The 18,041-nt window shown below is 52.2% G+C and overlaps 1 protein-coding gene across 2 annotated transcripts in view; it reads left to right on the top strand.

Moving 5' to 3' along the window:
* The window catches only part of FADS2 (fatty acid desaturase 2), a 37,895-nt gene that overhangs the window by 15,430 nt on the left and 4,424 nt on the right, over positions 1 to 18,041 (top strand). For both annotated transcript variants that reach the window (XR_014067542.1, XM_081536687.1), the window contains exons 5-7: positions 4,774 to 4,899; positions 12,948 to 13,008; positions 13,402 to 13,478. Coding sequence is in view for 1 of the 2 variants with exons in the window: in XM_081536687.1 (XP_081392813.1) it covers positions 4,774 to 4,899; positions 12,948 to 13,008; positions 13,402 to 13,478 (264 nt within the window). In the remaining variant the exon portion in view is untranslated. The remainder of the gene's footprint in view (positions 1 to 4,773; positions 4,900 to 12,947; positions 13,009 to 13,401; positions 13,479 to 18,041) is intronic.

Raw genomic sequence — 18,041 nt, 5'->3', positions numbered from 1 at the left:
TGATACATTGGTATGCTTCCTCCATCAGGTAATGTTTTATATCTGAGACCTCATGTTTCTCCTAAGTCTTTAGATAAGGGACTTCAAACAGTGCACTTCAAAGGGCAAGAGTTGTGTAAAACCCAGAAGGGCAGGTAGCTGTCTCATCACCCTACAGATCAGGAGGCAAGCCTGCAACAGCCTTGTAGCTTGGCAAGTTTGTACAAAGACAAACTGGACTCGCCAGCGACCTTGTGCTCATGTGATAGGTGTTATCTCTTTGGTTTTGGAAATAAGTCCTTGCCAAGTCTCCCTTCGAAACAGATTCTCATCCTCCTGCCCAGCCCTACCCCAGCAGCATCTAGCTGCAAAGGCTCCTGTCCCTCCCTACCTTGGCTTGGGAAGAGCTACATGTCCGGGTTAAATGTCAATCTCTGCGACCCAACAACATCCAGTCTTTGGTTTGTCGGCTCTGGATCTGGTTGGGAGTGAATTACCACTGAACTGGTAACCAGTTCCTTAGCAAGCAGTTTGCCTGGCCCTGAGCCTGGAGCTGTCTGAGAACCTGGTTTCTTTCCAGAATTTCAGGGGTGAAGGATGCACATAGTAGAGCGCTTTGTTTCATTTTATGCCCTTTTCTTTGGAGAAAACCCTCCTCGGTGTTGAAAGTAACATTTCACTCCAGACCCAGGTTATCCCTACACACTTAACAAAGATGGACTTTGTCCTGTTTCCAGATTCTGGTTGGGAGCCGGGAGGGCCCATCCCTCCTGATGTCCGTGTGTCCTTGAAGGGCTCTGGGACACAGCTTTGGTGTCAGAAGATGAGGTCAGGACAGGGCACTGGCCTTGTTTAGAACGTTGATCTGTGAAATCTGGAGTGATGGGGTACTCGGGCTGGGAGGCTCTTGGAGGTCAGGGCCCTGGGTTCTGTTGATGGCTTGCCAGCTCCCTGCTAGCTGTGTCCTGTGTGCTGTGTCCAAGCCAGTGGCGTAACTGGGCAGCTCAGTCAGGGGTGCCCCAGAGTGAGGAGTACCCCGGCTTTCACGGCATCGCTCTAGCACACGGTGGCCACATGGCTGCAGACAAGCCTGTAGGTCCAGCTGTTCCTCTGGTCCCTTTGCTGGAACAGAAAGGAACTGGCTGGGGAGAGGTCTTCAAGGACCCCGCCAACTCGGATGTCTTAGCTCAGGCCACTGAGGGCGCTGAACAGGGTGCTGGGAGCTTCAGGATGCTGGGACCCGCTCCTTAATGCCAGCCCATGCTGCCGTGGGATTCCCCGGGTGAGCCCTCCCGACTACACCTTTTCCTTTGGTCCCCATCATTTCCGATGGCCGCTTCTTCCCATGTCACTTCCGGTGGCCATTTCTTCCCGGGGTTAACCTTGTACAGACACGGTTCTGTGAGGGTGAGCCTCTGTTTGGCATTGTACTCAGGATAAAATGCAAACCGCTAGGCCTGGCACCATCTAGACTGCATCTGGAGATGGAAATCGTTGGAACCCAGTCTTTCCTCAGCCTTATCTGGGGCCACCAGGGCTGGGACTAGGGTGAGGCAAGTGAGCACACAAGTGTGTCCCAGGAATGCAAAATTTAAGCAACGACAAAAAGAATCAAGAATGAAATAAGTAGCATTTTAATGCAATATTTTAAAAGCTTTTAAATTTTACATTGGGATATAAGCTGATGAACAATGTTGTGATAGTTTCAGGTGGACAGCAAAGGGACTCAGCCATACATATATATACATGTATCCATTCTTCCCCAAAGTTCCCCTCCTATCCAGGCTGCCATGCAATTTTTTTTAAGCAAAATTAATGTCAAAAAAAATCCACAATGAACAAAATACCAACATTTTAAATAAAGATTAGGACTTTGAGACATATTGGAATATGAAACCGAAGGACAACTTGTATCGTACATACATGTTTTTATGTGTTCTCTCTCTCTTTTTTTTTTATTGGTTGAATTTTGTTCGCCAGAGCATTAAAGTAATTGAAAGCTACTTAAAATTTGGAAAGGTGGTATATAAAAAGTCCCAAGATGAAGTTTAAGTTTATTATTTATACTGAAACCAAATTTATTATTATTTTACTTCAATTTAATTTAACTAAAAATTACTTGACTGTCGGTTGAGAGAGATCGTCAAACTCGGCAGTTCTCTCATTTCAAAACAAGATGAGCAAAAGGGTGATAGATTTTTGAAAATATTGTTAATGAGGCTCTACTACGGCTCTGCCCAGCACTGCTGGCGTCAACCAAGGAGGCTTTCTCTCCGCTTCTGTGACAGCCCACGCTCCCCTTCCCCCAAGGCTGTCACCCGGCCTCTGTCAGAAAAGGGACCCTCACTCTGTCTGCCCCCTCCTACCCAGTATGCTACCCAAAGGCAGACCTTCTGAGTGGCCTCCCAAAACTGTTGCAGCTCCATCAGTGCATCCCAGTGTGGAGTGGAGACCCCCCAGCCCCAGTGTGGAGTGGAGACCCCCCAACCCCAGTGTGGAGTGAGCCCTCCCCCATCCCAGTGTGGAGTGAACCCCCCTCAGTGTGGAGTGAGACCCCCTACCCATGTGGAGTGAGGCCCCCCTACCCCAGGGTGGAGGGAGGCCCTACTCTCCCTTGGTAGACAAGCGCCGGCCTCCTTCCCTGCTCCATCCCCGGGGCAGGCATCATTGAATCATGGCTCCAAGGCAGGCAGGGCTGCCCTGTCCCAGGAATGGTATGTAAAGTTGGGCCTAGTGAAGAAGAATGGAAGAGAATCAGCAGAGAAGAGCCCCATCAAAAGCTATTTCATCATTACACCCCATGCCAAGTTCAGGGGTGGCCCCACCTTGCCACATCTCATCCTCATGGTGCTCACACCCCATCTTTTTTTCCTCCAGTTATTCCTTCAACAAACGTCTCTTGGTTGGTATATTCTAAACTTCATGTTTCACATACCTTGCCCCTTAATTCCTTTGTGCCAGGGACTCCATTGTGCTTTTCCCAGGAACTTGGCTCCTTTTGGCTAGAAAGACCAATGTATCATCTCATTTCCCAATCCTCTAAGCTCTCATTTGCTGTTATTTTTTATTTTTGCTCTGTTGGGTTTGGAGGACCAGGGACCTGAGGTCATTGCAAAGGCCACAGCTGCTCAGAGCTGTTCCCGCCCACAGCCCTTAGGGCCCAGAGACTGTGTTTGTACCCAAACATCTTCCAAGTAAAATGTTTGTTTTTGCAATTAGGCCTTTTTGTAGATGACCAGACCCTAGGCCAAAGCATTGATTGATCCAGCAGCTGTTCGCCTGTGAAACCCTCATGCTGACGAGTCAGAGTTTTGTTTCCTTCTTTGTATGACTGGGTGACTCCATGGAGGGACATGCCCTCAAAACACGTCTGGAGTTGGAGCTGGTGAGACAGAAATTCGTGGCCTTGAAAGAAATGCTCATGTAATGCTTTTTGTCTCCTAGAGTCATAATTTTATTATGACTTTTATTACAATTTTTCGTTATTTTTGGCCACATTGTGCGGCTTGTGGGATCTTAGTTTCCTGACCAGGAAGTGAAGCTGGGCCCTCGGGGGTGAAAGCTCAGAACCCTAATCCCTGGACTGCCAGGGAATTCCCTGGGATTATCATTTGCCTGTTAGAACCAGAAAGCTCTTACCTGCTTGTGCTGGTGATTGTTTACAAAGCTCCCCCGAGCCTTTTGGATTTGGTGTGACTCACCCACATGACTCAGCGGTCACCTCTCAGTGCAGTGGCACATCTGGCTGTGGGGCTGTCTCTTGCCAGCTACTCTCTGGGCCCTCTGAGAGCAGGGACCATTTGTGGTCTTCATTTTTTTGTTTTAAGCTTTCTTGATCTAATTCGCATGCTCTATAGTTTGCCCATCTACGTGTGCAAATCAATGACTTGTAGTATATTCACAGATTTGTGCACCCTCCATCATAATCAGTTTTGGAATACCTTCATCACCCCCCAAAGAAACCCCACACCACTTAGCCATCACTTCCAAACCCCTCATCCCAACCCTGGAACTCGGTAACCACTCATCTTTCTGTCCATGGATTTCCCTAATGCTGGACATTTCGTATAAATGGAATCACAGGACATTGTAAATAGACTCCTTTGAGGCTAGTTTCTTTCACTTAGCATCATACTTCCCAGGTCTCCATATTGTAGTGTGTGTCAGTACACATCACACCTGTTTATGGCATGGCCAAACAAGATTCCATTTGGATATGCCACATAGTGTTTATCCATTCTTCAGTGCATGGACCTTTGGCTTGTTTCCACTTTTTGGTTATTTTAAATAATGCTGCTGGGAATGTTTGTGTACAAGTTTTTGTGTGGCCATGTTTTCGTTTCTTTTGGGCACACATACCTAAGGGCGCAGTGCTGCGTCCATATGGTAAGGACCACTCCTTACTGTTCCCCAAATGGAAGTGTCCCCCTATGCACAACAGGTGCAAACAGGAGACAAGCAGAGGATGAGGGGTGTTAGCCTCACCCCTGGGACTGGCAGACAGCTGAGGCCCCCTGCGTGTGCTGAAGCACCTGCCTCTCCGTCCATCACCAGCACCATCTTGTGATCAGGGACACAGGCCTGGAGGGGTAGAGTAAACTGGCTCCACGCAAAAGTCCTGGCCAAGGGGCTGCCCAGCACTCTGGACTCGGCATTGGCAGAATCAGTCTCTGACTTTTGGGACCTGAGTATTGGACCTGCTAGGAACTGGTCCCAAGACGTGCGGGTCATGGGGACCTCCCCTCCCTGCCACTGCCGGGATTGCCCTGCTCATCCCCGTTTCTCCCCTGACAGGGTGCCTCTGCCAACTGGTGGAACCATCGCCACTTCCAGCACCACGCCAAACCGAACATCTTCCACAAGGATCCGGATGTGAACATGCTGCACGTGTTTGTCCTGGGCCAGTGGCAGCCCGTCGAGGTACGACGAAGGGACGGGCCGGCCACGGGAGGGTTTGGCTTGCGCAGGAATCAGGGGAGGGACCATAGGGTGGAGAGTCAGACAGACATGTCTGTATCTGATATTTACACAGAAACCTTTCCTGGATGCCCTGAGTAATTCCAGCTGGAATTTCTGTGGAATGGCCTCCCCGTTACATAGCGAAGACAGCTCCTTATCAGAGTGTTAGATACCTCCTTGATGCCCACAGGCTGGGGCAGGGCATTTCCTAGCTTGTTCCTTCCAGTTTGGCAGGAAGGCACAACTCCAAAGCTTGTGCTTGGTTCCCAAAGACCAGCTCCAGGAAACCTTACTTGAAGAGTCACAGTCCCCGACGCTAGGAGGGACCTCAACAGTGTCTGGTTCCACCTGCTTCACCGCAGATGCCAAGTGAGGCTCAGCAGGAGGAGGGCACGTGGTCAGGGTTACATTGTTTAGTGGCCATTCTAGGATGAGGCCCCAGATCTGACGACTGAGCCATTTCCTTCCACTCCATCACACTGCCTTGTCTTTATTTTATTTATTTAATTAATTAATTAAAAAAAAATTTTTTTAATGTGGGCCATTTTTAAAGTCTTTATTTGTTAGAATATCGTTTCTGTTTTTTATATTTTGGTTTTTTGGCCATGAAGCATCTGGGATCTTAGTTCCTGGACCAGGGATCAAAACTTTACCCCCTACACTGGAAGGCAAAGCCTTTTTTTTTTAATTTTTGGTTGTGCTGGGTCTTTGTTGCTGCACACTGGTTTTCACTAGTTACGGTGATGGGGGGCTTACTCTCTCTCTAGTTGTGGTGCAAGGGCTTCTCCATGTGGTGGCTTCTCTTGCTGTGGAGCATGGGCTGTAGAGTGCGGGCTTCAGTACTTACAGCCTGTGGACTTAGTTGCTCCGTAGCGTGTGGGTCCCTTCCCAGACCAGGGATCAAAACCATGTCCCTTGCATTGGCAGGTGGGTTCCTAACCCCTGGACACCAGGAAAGTCCCTGCCTTGTTTTTATATTAGTTTATTTTTTATTACGAGTATACACATACCTGTTGTAAGCATTGAAATAATAACAGAAATTGACCAGACTGAGAAGCGAGTCTCCTGTTATCTCTCCCATCCCCACTGTGCCTCCAGTGTCATGCCCCTGACATTGCTGAAAACTGTTGGTGTCAACATTGGTGACCACTGTTGACACAACAGTATCTAATCCTTCTAGGTATTTTCTATGTGTGAAGAAACATAGAAACACGTATCTTTTTTAAAACCAAAAATTCAAACTTAGTTTTCCTGCAACTGGCCTCTTCACCAAATGTGGGCCTCTTCGCTGGAGTCCAAGTGCATTGGCCTCCATCTGGGGCTGTCCAGCACTCAGTTGTGTTTCTAAGACAGGAAAATTTGGTGTTGCTGAGTCTTTGAATAAAGCCATGCCCGATGCATTTAAAGGATTTAAAGACACTCCTCATTTAATTTTTTTTTTTTTAAGTAGAGCTTCTAGGTGAAAAAAAAAAGTTATAGAAGCTTTACTTTTCTGAAATACATTGATGATGTAAACCAAAGTTTAGAAGATCCCTGTTGCTTTTATGTAGATCTTAAGTGTGACCAAAATGTGCACAGAGTAGGGACCCGATAAGCATTTGCCAAGAGAGGCACGTTTACCCTCCATAAGGAGCAGTGTCTTTAACTGGTTGTATTCCCAGCAGTGTTGGCATCCAGGACTTCAAACAGGAAGAGGAGGGAGCCTGTTCCCTCAACTCTAGTTGGTACCCCACCCCTCCCATTTCATATCCGCCCAACAGAATATTTGAGCAGAAACATAAGTTTTCTGCGACATTGTCAGTTCAGAGGAAATGAGCCAAAATTTGCCTCTTTGGATGTGTGGAGCCTCTCTGGCTGGCCAAGGACTTTGTTGTTGTTGTTCAGTTGCTAAGTTGTGTCCGACTCTTTGCAACCCCATGGAGTGCAGCACACCAGGTTTCCCTGTCCTTCACTATGTCCCAGAGTCTGCTCAGACTCACATCCATTGAGTCAGTGATGCTATCTAACCATCTCATCTTCTGCTGCCCCCTTCTCCTTTTGTCTTCAGTCTTTCTCAGCATCCGAGTCTCTTCCAATGAGTCAGCTCTTCACATCAGGTGGCTTCACATCAGTATTGGAGCTTCAGCTTCAGCATCAGTCCTTCCAATGCATATTCAGGGTTGATTTCCTTTAGGATTGACTAGTTTGATCTTGCAGTCCAAAGGACTCTCACGAGTCTTCTCAAGTGCCAGGATTTTCTTTGCCAAAATACATGCTTGCATTTTCCTTCTTGGAATGAGTTTGTTCACTTTGATTTGAGGTGTCTAGATAGTAGGACTGATTAAATGGAGTCCATGTGATAAAAAGACAAAGGCTTCCCTTTCTAGGTGGAGAGGCTTCATGTTGTAGAGCTGTTGACTGGCTTGACAAGTGCTCTCTGTGTTCCTGAAAATAAAACCTAGTCTCACCAGCGATGCTGCCAAGGCATCTCTTTCTGTGTGGTGGCTGTGAAACTCCTTCCAACATCTCTCCCTGGACGCTTCTCAAGTGCCGACTTTTGGGAGGTACGGTGGAAGCTTGGGGGATTTGGCCATCCCGTTGCCATTGATGTAAGACCATGACCATAGTGCTCCATGAAACCCTCTCTCACATACTCGGGAAAAGGCCAGTTGTTCCTGGGTTCCTGGTGTCGCCAGGACCATGCTGCTTGGAAAGAATCTTTATTTTATGCTTAGAAAGTGTTTCACAGATTTTTAGTGTTTTATGGTTTCACTTTTCTAAGATTTTTTTTTTTTTTTGTTAGAATGTGGACCGTTTTTTAAAGTCTTTATTGAATTTGTTACAATATTGCTTCTTTTTTATGTTTTTTTGACCACGAGGCCTGTGGGATCTTAATTCCCCCACCAGAAATCAAGCCCATACCTCCTGCATTAAAAGGTGAAGTGTTAACCCCTGGGCCACCAGGCAAGTCCCAGAACCTTTCTTTTGTGATTAGAAAGTTCTTCACATATTTTCATTGCTTTATGGTTTCACTTGTTTTCGGCCCTGTGGCAGGTGGGATCTTAGTTCCCCAACCAGGGATCAAACTCTTGCCCCTTGCATTGGAAGCGCAGAGTCATAGCCCCTGGACCACCAGGGAAGTCCTTAGGTTCACTTTTGAATGCTTGACTGTGGCCATGTGAGGCTTGGCTGAGATGATGGTCTACCTCCATAACTTCCAGAAGTCAGCCAGTTTTCTGGTTTCCCCTTCCCGGGTCATGTTGCCCCTGATGAGCGGTGAGGTGTCCTCTCCTGAAGCCCAGCTCCTGGTCTGGGCTGAATGTCAGTGCAGGACACTGTCTGGGTGACTTGGGCATCCATGGCTCCTCATAGCTCATGAGAACTTGTCATGGACTGACTTGCCCCTTCCAGAAAAAATTTACCTCTTTACATTCAGTCTTTCCATCCAGAAATACGACATCTTTCTCCATTTACACTTGAGTCTCTTTTTTATACCTCTTAGAAAGGTTTTCCTTTTCTTTATATGTCTTGTGGCCATACTTCTTTCAACTGAATCCTAGATAACATCTATACTTTGTCATGACGATAGGGGTTTCTGTGGTAATCAGGAAAACTGTTGCCATTTGGCTAGTTATCTTATGTCCGACTAGGGTCCACTGATGTCTGCTTGTGATTCTAGTTGTTTTTCAGTTGATTCTTTTGAATTTCCTGGGTAGACAATCATATTTTTGGAAAATAGTGAAAATTTAGACATTTTCTAATAGCTCTCCACTCTTATTTCTGGTTTGGGCTTTATGATGTTACTGGAACTTCAGAACAGAATTGAATAGTGGTGATGTCAGGGGTAGTCTTGTTTTTGCTCCCTGCCGCCCGCTTTTTTTTTGCCGTATTGTGGAGGAGAACCATGAGGCCATTAGCCCTGGAGCTCTGTAAATGGGTTCTCAGAAGCCAGGAGTGTTTCCGCCCGCTTCTGGGCCTGAGAGCCTGCTTTTCTGACCCCATGGGAGGCTCTCCCTGCCCCATGGCCTGTCAGCAGCTGACCCTCCAGACTACCTTTGCGAACAGGCCAAGTATTCCCTTGGAGCACCCGGGGCCCTGGGGCTGGAGTCTTGCCGTTCCTCACATGCCTGCCGTGGCCGGCTCCTCATTTCTCTGCCTGTGAGTCTGCACTTTCCCAGAGGCAGGCAGGGCTTTCCAGCTGCCCCCCTCCCCCAACCCCGAACGGACAAGGCAGGCCCTTGTTGCTCAGACATTTTGTTCCAAGGCTGAAAAGTCCCCTGTACATGCCCCTGGCCCCCGCTCAGCCGGTAATCCAAGCCGGGCCTCGTGGTCCGTGGAGAGGCGGAGCACCAGGGTGTCAGCTGGCCAGGGCCCCAGGGTCGTGGGCCTCCGGGAAGCCAGGCCACCAGGGCTCCCCCTCCCTCTGCCTCTGACCTGCGTCCCTTTCCGCCTCGGCTTGAGGACATGTGAAAGCAGATCCTGCATGTGCCACCGCACCTCGGGGTCTGGACACGACAAACCACTCACAGCGTTGCCCATAGCTCGAGTCTGCGTCTCCCCTGTGACCACCCCAGAGCCCAGGCTTTCTTTGTGTGTGATGAGGACTCTCCTGTAGGGGAGAAGAGTATGGGCCCCCCCGAGCCTGCGGGCCCCCTTGGGGAGGAAGGCTGACTCTTGCTTAGTCCCTGGGCCCAGCACCATGCTGAGCACCACATGTGGGGCGTCACTTAATCCTTGCTTAACCATGAGGCAGGAGCTCTCATCAAGCCCATTTTATAGATGAGACAGCCGAGGCTCAGAGAGGTGAAATAACTGGCTCGAGGCTACAGCTAGAAAAGGCAGTACCACCATCCAAACCCTGGCTGAATGACTCCTAGTCAGAGCTTCCAGGTCCTGCAGGGCCCTGCCCGGGGCCACCACCTGCTGGATGCTAGGGGCTTGTGTTTCTTGGATCCCTCCAGCTTCCTGATGTATTGAGAAGCCAAGAGCCCCTCCTCCAAGGGCCTCTTATCCTAAGACACCTCTCCCCTCCCTTCCCTGCGCCCACGGCCCAGGCCTGCAGAGAGCTGAGCATGGAAAAGTCAAGAAACCAGGTTGGGCCCACGCCTCACTTGGCATCCCCGAATCCCTGCTGGGCTTGCTGGTTTTCAGAGGGGAAGCTAGCGCCCTGGGTCAGCCTCATGCTGACAGGCGATCTTGCAGTCCCCCTAACTGAGGTCATCAGAATGGGATCAGACGCCCTGTGACCGTCCGTGTGTTGCGGCACACAGGCGCCTACGTAGCCGTGACCTGCCTTCCTTTAGTCCTGAAGGGCTTTCGTCGCCCCGTCATCCACTGGCCCTCAACAGCCCTAAGGAGTACCCATAGTGAACCCAAATCTCATGGCGGGGGAGGGGGGCTGCAAAGCAACTTGCTCAAATAACAAATTGCTTCCAAATCTGGAGCCCCCCCACCCCGAAGCTGGAGCCCTCAGGGGTGGGCAGAGGGGCCAGCCGCTGCCTGGGGGCAGGGCCCTGGCAGTTCCCACAGGGCAGTCTAGGGCCTTGAGGAGACGCACGCAGGAGCCGCCAGTGCTGATTGGCCAGGGAGCATCAGCCAGGGAGCATCAGCCCAGTAATCTCCTGTCACCCCCTACAGGGCACCACGGATCAGTGCAGACGGGGTGCTTGCTGTGCAAATACAGCTTCAAACCAGCTCCCCAGGGGTGCCCACTGCCGAGTCCCTCTGCGAGGACCCTCTGCCAGCCTATCTTGCCTTTCGTGCTCACTCCCAGAATAGAGCTGGACCAGCCCGAGATTCCTCTGGGCCTGGGGCTGTCCCTTGGGATGACCTGTGGGGCAGAGGCACGGTGAGGAGGGCACCTGTCAGGGCCAGAGAAGCCTGCAAAGTCTGGGCCTGTTTCCTGGCTTCTGGGAGGGAGAGCAGGACCCAGGGGAGAGCGGGGGGACTGTTCTGGAAAGCACACGCTCCCCAGAACCCAGACCACTCACTTAGGGGGGTGCCTCTAATCCCTCCCTCCCCTACAACATTGTCCAGGACTGTGTCTGGGGTGCACTGACTGGGATCTCTCCAGGGCCTGCCTCAATCTTTTTTTTTTCAAATATATATAAGAGGCAAGATTGGTAGAAAGAAAAGTTCCCTTTATTTCAGAGACTGGCAGCCTAAGGGGTGGAATGCAGAGGGCAAACTCCTGTCCAAAGGCTGACTTCTCCCGACTAACAATCAGTAGGCAAGAGCTTTTAGATTTTGTTTATTTGGCAGTGCTGGGTCTTCATTGCCGTGCACGGGATTTCTCTAGTTGCGGTGAGCAGGGGCTACTCTCTGTTTGGGGTGCAAGGGCTTCTCAATGCGGTGACTTCTCTTGTTGCTGCTCAAGGGCTCTAGGCACATGGGCTTTAGTAGTTATGGCACACGGGCTTAGTTGCCCTGACGCATGTGGGGTCTTAGTTCCCCGACCAGGGATTGAACCCACGTCCCCTGCATTGGCAGGTGGATTCGTAACCACTGGACCACCAGCCTCAGTCTTAACGACAGCCTTCATGCAAAGGATTCATGCATTCTGGGGATTGGGTGAGACCCCTGCCAAGGCACAGGAGGCCACACAGACCAAACAGATAGATTCTGATGGTGCTTCGGCGGGGTGTGCCAACCCCGTGGTCACTGGTGCCAAGATGAATGCCCTGAGGACAGACTTGGCTCTGCTGTCACCCAGGGCTCCTCTGTGGGCCCTCTCTGTGATGCTGGTGCTCACCCCATCTCTGTGTTCTCACCTGGAAAATGGGAGCATTGGCCCAGAGGACATCCAGGGTTTCTCCCTCTGTAACATGCTTTGATCTCCTGGCTGCAATAAGCAGGAGTGGACATCATGCGATGAGGGTGGCACCGACCTTCGGAGCCGGGGGCGGGAGGTGGGAGGCAGGTGAAGAGCTGTGTCCCAGGGGTCAGCCCCTGGCATTCATGCCTGTGTTCTCATTGGATCCTCTTAACTATCAGTGATTTGGATGCCAAGCGGGGCTCAGGCAGGCTAAGTGACCTGTGCAGGGTCTCAGCTGGTGAGAGGCAGAGCCCAAGCCCAGGCTCCCTGAACAGTCCCCCAGCATTGCAGGCAAGAGCAGGTCCCCCTCTGTGAGCGGCATCTTTTGGTCTCATTCCCCAAGGAGCAGGGTGGGCTGGTCCTCGGGGGGCTGGACTTTGGAACTAAGGGGCTTGCAGGGACCCTGGGGGGCCATGGGTCTCCCCACCCCCACCCACACCTGGGCTCACACTCGCTTTGTACAGTGAGGATGTCCACACCCCAACCAGACCTCTCAGCCCTCTTGATTGGCATACCTGGGCATCAGAGTGCCCTGGGTAAGACCAGGTGACCAGGTGTGTCCTGAAGAGTCCATGTGGTGACCCCCCTCTGGCCTGGAACCTCAAGTGTCAAGTCTCAGCCTGGAAATTGCAAGCGGCTCGAGGGACTAGATGCTTGACCCGGTGACTGGTAACAATTTCCCAAGCCCTTACTTGGGTTCTCCCAGCCACTGAGGGCTCCAGGGAGCTCTTCAGGGGGACCCAGGGGCTTTTCTCTCTCCAAAGGGGTGCAAGCTGGCCAAGGAGCTCCCTCTGAGTGCCTCTGCACACCCCCCACCCACCCCAGTTCCTTGTTCCGTTGTGCATTCAGTCAACAAACATTTATTTGGTGCCTGTCTCATGGGCTCTGAGTTCGCTTTCTTGGGTTCCGATCCCGGCCAGCCCGCTTCTTGTGTGGCCGTGGGCAGTGACTTGACCCCGAGCTTCAGCTTTGGAAGCACCAGCTCGTAGAGGAGCGCCTGAGCTGAGAGGTTAGCTTGGGATCGGTGCGCCCAGCGAGGGCTGAGGAAGTGTTGGCTGGAGCAACCGGGAGCCCAGAGGGGCCCAGGGTGCAGAGGGACAGAAAGCTCCCCCTGGGCGGGAGGAAGGAATAGGGACTGCAGAGCGGGTGGAGGAGAGCATGGGAGGCGGGGGTCCGAGGGGTGCTGGGGGCTCACAGTCTCTGCTTCTCTCCTCAGTACGGTAAGAAGAAGCTGAAATACCTGCCTTACAACCACCAGCATGAGTACTTCTTCCTGAGTGAGTGCCGGGGCGCCCCACAACCACACCCCGACCTCCTTTCCACCCCAGTGTGGCCGACCATCTCCACTCCCACCTGACACCCTTCCAGACCCAGAAAGTGACACCAAAGCTGTCAGAGCAACAACAGCCACAAGCAGCTGCAAACCCATCCTGGCCCGTGATATACAGAAGGGACACTGGCCAGACACCCAGATGCCACACTCGGGCTTCCTGGGCAGGGTGCCAGCCGGTACTCCCAGCCCCCTTCTCAGGGCGCCAGGGTTCCGGTCTCCTCTGCCCGGGAGCTACAGAGCTGGCACCACATCCTGGCTTCTGCCCCGGGTTCCTCCCCATCTTCCAGCCCCGCTGGGTGGGACAGGCTGCTCCAAGCCCCTCTCCTCTCTCTTGCAGTTGGGCCGCCACTGCTCATCCCTTTGTACTTCCAGTACCAGATCATCATGACCATGATCGTTCGCAAGGACTGGGTGGTGAGTCCAGGAGACCCAGGAGTGTGGGGAGGAAGGCGACTAGGGCGAGTGGACCCTGGGGGCGGCCCATGGCATCTCCTCCTGGGATGACACCCTCAGGAAGGGGCTTGCTCTGAGGCCAGCAGGAGCCAGAGAGGCCATAGCACCCCAGCCCGAAAGATCCTCCCACGCAGGGCGTCCACTGGGAGAGCCCCTGCCTTGGCAGACAGAGCCCCTTCAGAAAGTTTCTGAAGGCCAAGTGATGAGTCACACGCAGTCCACCCATCCAAGGCTCCAGCCATCACCCTCCTGAGTCCCCGTGAGGCCCCTAAGACCCAGTGGACCAGGTCACACTGCTCTCCGGTTGGTAAATGGAGAGCAGCCTGGCGCTTAGTTTGCTGAATCTGCGTGAGAACATGCCACACACTGAGTGGCACTTCTGCTAAACGATAGGATCATATTGTCTCACTGCTCTGGAGACTAGAGTCCAAGATCAAGGAGTCTCCATGGTTGGCCCTTCTGGGGGCTGTGAGAAATGGTCTGGGCCAGCCTCTGTCTCTGACTTGCGGATGGCCAATGTCTTCTCCGTGTGTGGTTCTGCCTCCGGGTTTCCCCTCTGTCTTAGGACACCAGTCATGGATTAGGGCCCTCCCTAATGACCGCATCTTCACTAATGACATCTGCAAGCTCACAGTCTCCATATAAGGTCCCACTGTGAGGTTCCGGGGATGAAGATGTCAGCAGAGTCATTTTAGGGGACACGATCCCGCCCATCACTCCAGAGAGAGAAGGGGACCCTGGAGAGGGATGCGTAGCATGGTGCGCAGCGGTCCTTGGCTTGATGTAGATGCGCAGGCGTGGTTCTCGGAAGAGGACGATGTGCCCATGGTGGGAGGCCCTGGGGAAAGTGGTTGCCCTGGGCAGAACCTGCTTTTGGCAGAACAGGGTTCACTGGGACTGGGACAGGGACAAGACTCCTGCCTTCCAGACCGAGCGGAGACTTAGTCGGTATCACTGGTCTTTTTTTGTTTTATAAAACTCAGTTTCATAAGTGAAGATACTGAAACGCTGAGAGTTTGGGGCTTGCCCAAGGTGACACCAAGGGGTGGATCAGGCATGAGAACTTCCCAATGCCACCGCCTAGACTCACCCGCCTCCCACACCCTAGACACTGCTCTCTCAGTAACAGGCCTTCATGTTTGTATAGCAATTGAAGGACTTCAAAGTACTTTGTCTTACACGCTCCCCTTGGTGTTATTGGCAGAGGTGCCTGTTGATTCTGCTAAGAGGGCCAGCCTGGAACTCGGGAGCAGGTTGCGGGTGTTTGGGGAAGAGGAGGGATTTGGAAGTCCCTGCCAGCCCTGTGCTGGCAAAACCTGTACTACATGCTTGTAGGGCATGCTCTTTTATCAGTACCCGCTGTGCTCCAGGGACAGTTAGGCATTGCCACCCACGGTGTACGTCGCTCAGTCGTGTCTGACTCTTTGCAGCCCCATGGACTATACAGTTCATGGAATTCTCCAGGCCAGAAGACTGGAGTGAGTAGCCTTTCCCTTCTCCAAGGGATCTTCCCAACCCAGGGATTGAACCCAGGTTTCCCGCATTGCAGGCAGATTCTTTACCAACTGAGCCACAAGGGAAGCCCAAGAATACTGGAGTGGGTAGCCTTTCCCTTCTCCAGGGGATCTTCCCGACCTGGGAATCAAACCAGGGTCTCCTACATTGCAGGTGGATTCTTTACCAACTGAGCTATCAGGGAAGCCATGTCTGGCCATTAAGGCACATCCAGGCCAGAGGGAAGGAGTTTCTGGGTCAGTGAGGGGGTGGGAATTGGAGCCCAGCTCTCCTGCCCCTGTGGTGACTGTTGAGCCCTGGGAGGAGTCATAGTGGAAGAGGACAGTGCTGCTGCTCGGGACACTCTAATCTGCTTTTATGGCAGACGCCTGACATGAATATTTAATCCCTTTTTTAAAATTTTCACTGTGTGTGTTCCCTGAAGGACAAAGCATGAAATAGGCACAGTGGGAAAGGGAATCAGACTTTATACCTGAACCAGCTCAGGCGGCCCAGCCAGGGACATTTGATCGGGCTCCTGGGGGCAGGGCTCTCTTGCCAGGGAGTAGGGTTCAAGCTTGGGCTTCTCGTACACAACAGTAGCTGACTGTAACCAGGCTTAGTGCCAGACGCAAGTGCCCCCCTCAGAGGCCCGCATGGCAGAGGCATGCCCCGTGCTGTGGTTTTCTGATTTACCGTAACCGTGAGCTTAGGTGCCAAGTGCAGCTGTGACCTGGGGTGGTGGTCCTCAGTGGGAGCAATTCTGTTGAGCCACTGGCAATATTGGGGAGAATTTGGGGATTTTTTGGCCACACCTCACAGCATGCAGGATCTTAGTTCCCTGATTAGGGATCGAACCCGGGCCCCTGTCATTGGAAGCACAGAGTCTTAACCACTTAAGCCGTCAGGGAAGTCCAGGGTGACATTTTTGATTGTTACAACTCAGGGGGGATGGAGTGTACCTGGCCCCTAGTGGGCATCATGCCATGCCCAGGACAGCTCCCCCAACCCCCAGCCCCCGCACTGCTGAGAACTGTCCAGCTCCAAAAACCAACCATCATTGCTAGTGGCTACATCCTGGGGCTGTCCCCAGGCCTCAACTTCCTGGAGGTCCATTGCATCTGATCCCACTAACCGCTCCTTCTTAAAATTCTCCCTGTCGGCTTCCAAGTCCAGCCTCTACTGGTTCTCCTCCACCTCTGTCTCCCTTATCTCCTTTATCCCTTTATCCCTTCACCCCTGACACCAGTGGTCCATGGTCATGTATCATTTTGCACCACAGTTAATAAGCACACACCTCCATTAATATATGTGTACATACTGTTGCACTGCGTACACACAGAAAAGGAAATAAAATGAATGTGATGCAAAATAGAAACAGAACTTAAAATATTGGCTTCCCCCACCCCCTTAAGGGCTTCCCCAGTGGCTCAGATGGTAAAGGATCTGCCTGACATGCAGGAGACTCAGGTTCGATCCCTGGGTTGGGAAGATCCCCTGGAGAAGGGAATGGCAACCCACTCTAATATTCTGGCCTGGAGAATCTAATGGACAGAGGAGCCTGCCGGGCTATAGTCCATGGGGTCGCAAAGAATTGGACATGACTGAGTGACTTGTTAGTCGCACCTGCACCCTTAAAGACCACCTCTGTCCCGAGGTCTTGCCCTCCACCCACTTCTGGCCCTTCAGACCCCTCCCCAGCCATCTTCCCACCCCTTTCCTCCCCAGCCGGTGACACCAACACCAGGGACCAGCCTGGGTTCACCATGACCAAGCGATCTCTGGACAGAATTGCCCCTGCCTCCTAGAGTCCTGGAGACTGTTGCCCCCTCGGCAGGGCAGGGGGTCCTGGTTTGGGCCTCCCTCCTTTCATCCCTGAGCTCCTGGAATAACCGAATCTCCTCACCTCCAGAGGAGAAGGCAATGGCAACCTAGTCCAGTACTCTTGCCTGGAAAATCCCAGGGACAGGGGAGCCTGGTGGGCTTCTGTCTACGGGGTTGCACAGAGTTGGACATGACTGAAGCGACTTAGCAGCAGCAGCAGCAGCCTCACCTCCAGCTGGCAGGGATCTATTCTTATGATTCAGATGGAACCACATTCTTGTCGTTGAAAGCACAGTGGGTCTTCTTCCTTGCTGCCAAGATAGAGGTCAGCCTCCCCCAGGCGGATGTGACCTGGCTATGGTCTCTTGCCCCCACCTGGAGCGCTTGGGCTGGAGTATATGGAGCATATAATCTATATGTAAACACAGCCCCTCCCTGCTCTCCTCTCTGGACTTCTCTTTGCATGATCATTTCTGCAAACATCCATCCTACTGTTCTTTGCTTGGCCAACCTCTGCTATATCCCAGCCCAGCTCGGGCACCACCTCCTGATGGGGGTCTTTCTAAATCAGGATGGGGTTGGGACCTCACGCCACGCTGCTGTCACCCCTGTAACTGTGTGTCCCCTTCCGTATGCTATGGATGGGATCTCTGTCTAAGTCTGTCCTTCCAGACAAGGGGCTCTCAAGCCCTTCCGTTAGCCTCCAGCACCTAACTCAGCCCCTGACACAGGGAAGGCATTCACTGAATGCTTGCGGAGATTAACTGAACAGAGCTCCTATGGAGGATGAGTTTGCTGAGCAGATAAGGGGAGAAGGAGCCTCTAGGCAGATCCAGCTAGACACAGACAGTACGACCCGGCTTGGCCGTGGGAGACGTGACAGGCTGCAGGCAAGGCCAGGACAGTGGACAGGTATGTGAGGGACCCGTGCATCCTACTGGGAGGCTGGATTTTGTCCTTTATCCCTCGACAGGGCAGGAGGCTCGTGATGGCTTTGCGGATGGCAGTGGCGTGATCCAGCTTGCATGTTAGGAAGGTCTCCATGGCAGCAAACTGGTGCCGGGACCAGAGTGGAGTCATTAGAGCTCAGACTTGCAAGCTCTGCTTATTGTTGCCACACCTTCAGGCCTGTGGAACCTCGGGGGGATATTCTTTTCCCAAACCGAAGACGGAGGACCAGAGGCACAGCTCAGAAAGTTACTTACA

The sequence above is a fragment of the Giraffa tippelskirchi genome, chromosome 10 (assembly GCF_054371585.1).
Source record: "Giraffa tippelskirchi isolate mGirTip1 chromosome 10, T2T-mGirTip1v1.2.pri, whole genome shotgun sequence".
NCBI classification, from domain to species: Eukaryota; Metazoa; Chordata; class Mammalia; order Artiodactyla; family Giraffidae; genus Giraffa; species Giraffa tippelskirchi.
This window is presented reverse-complemented; position numbering and strand designations above follow the sequence as displayed.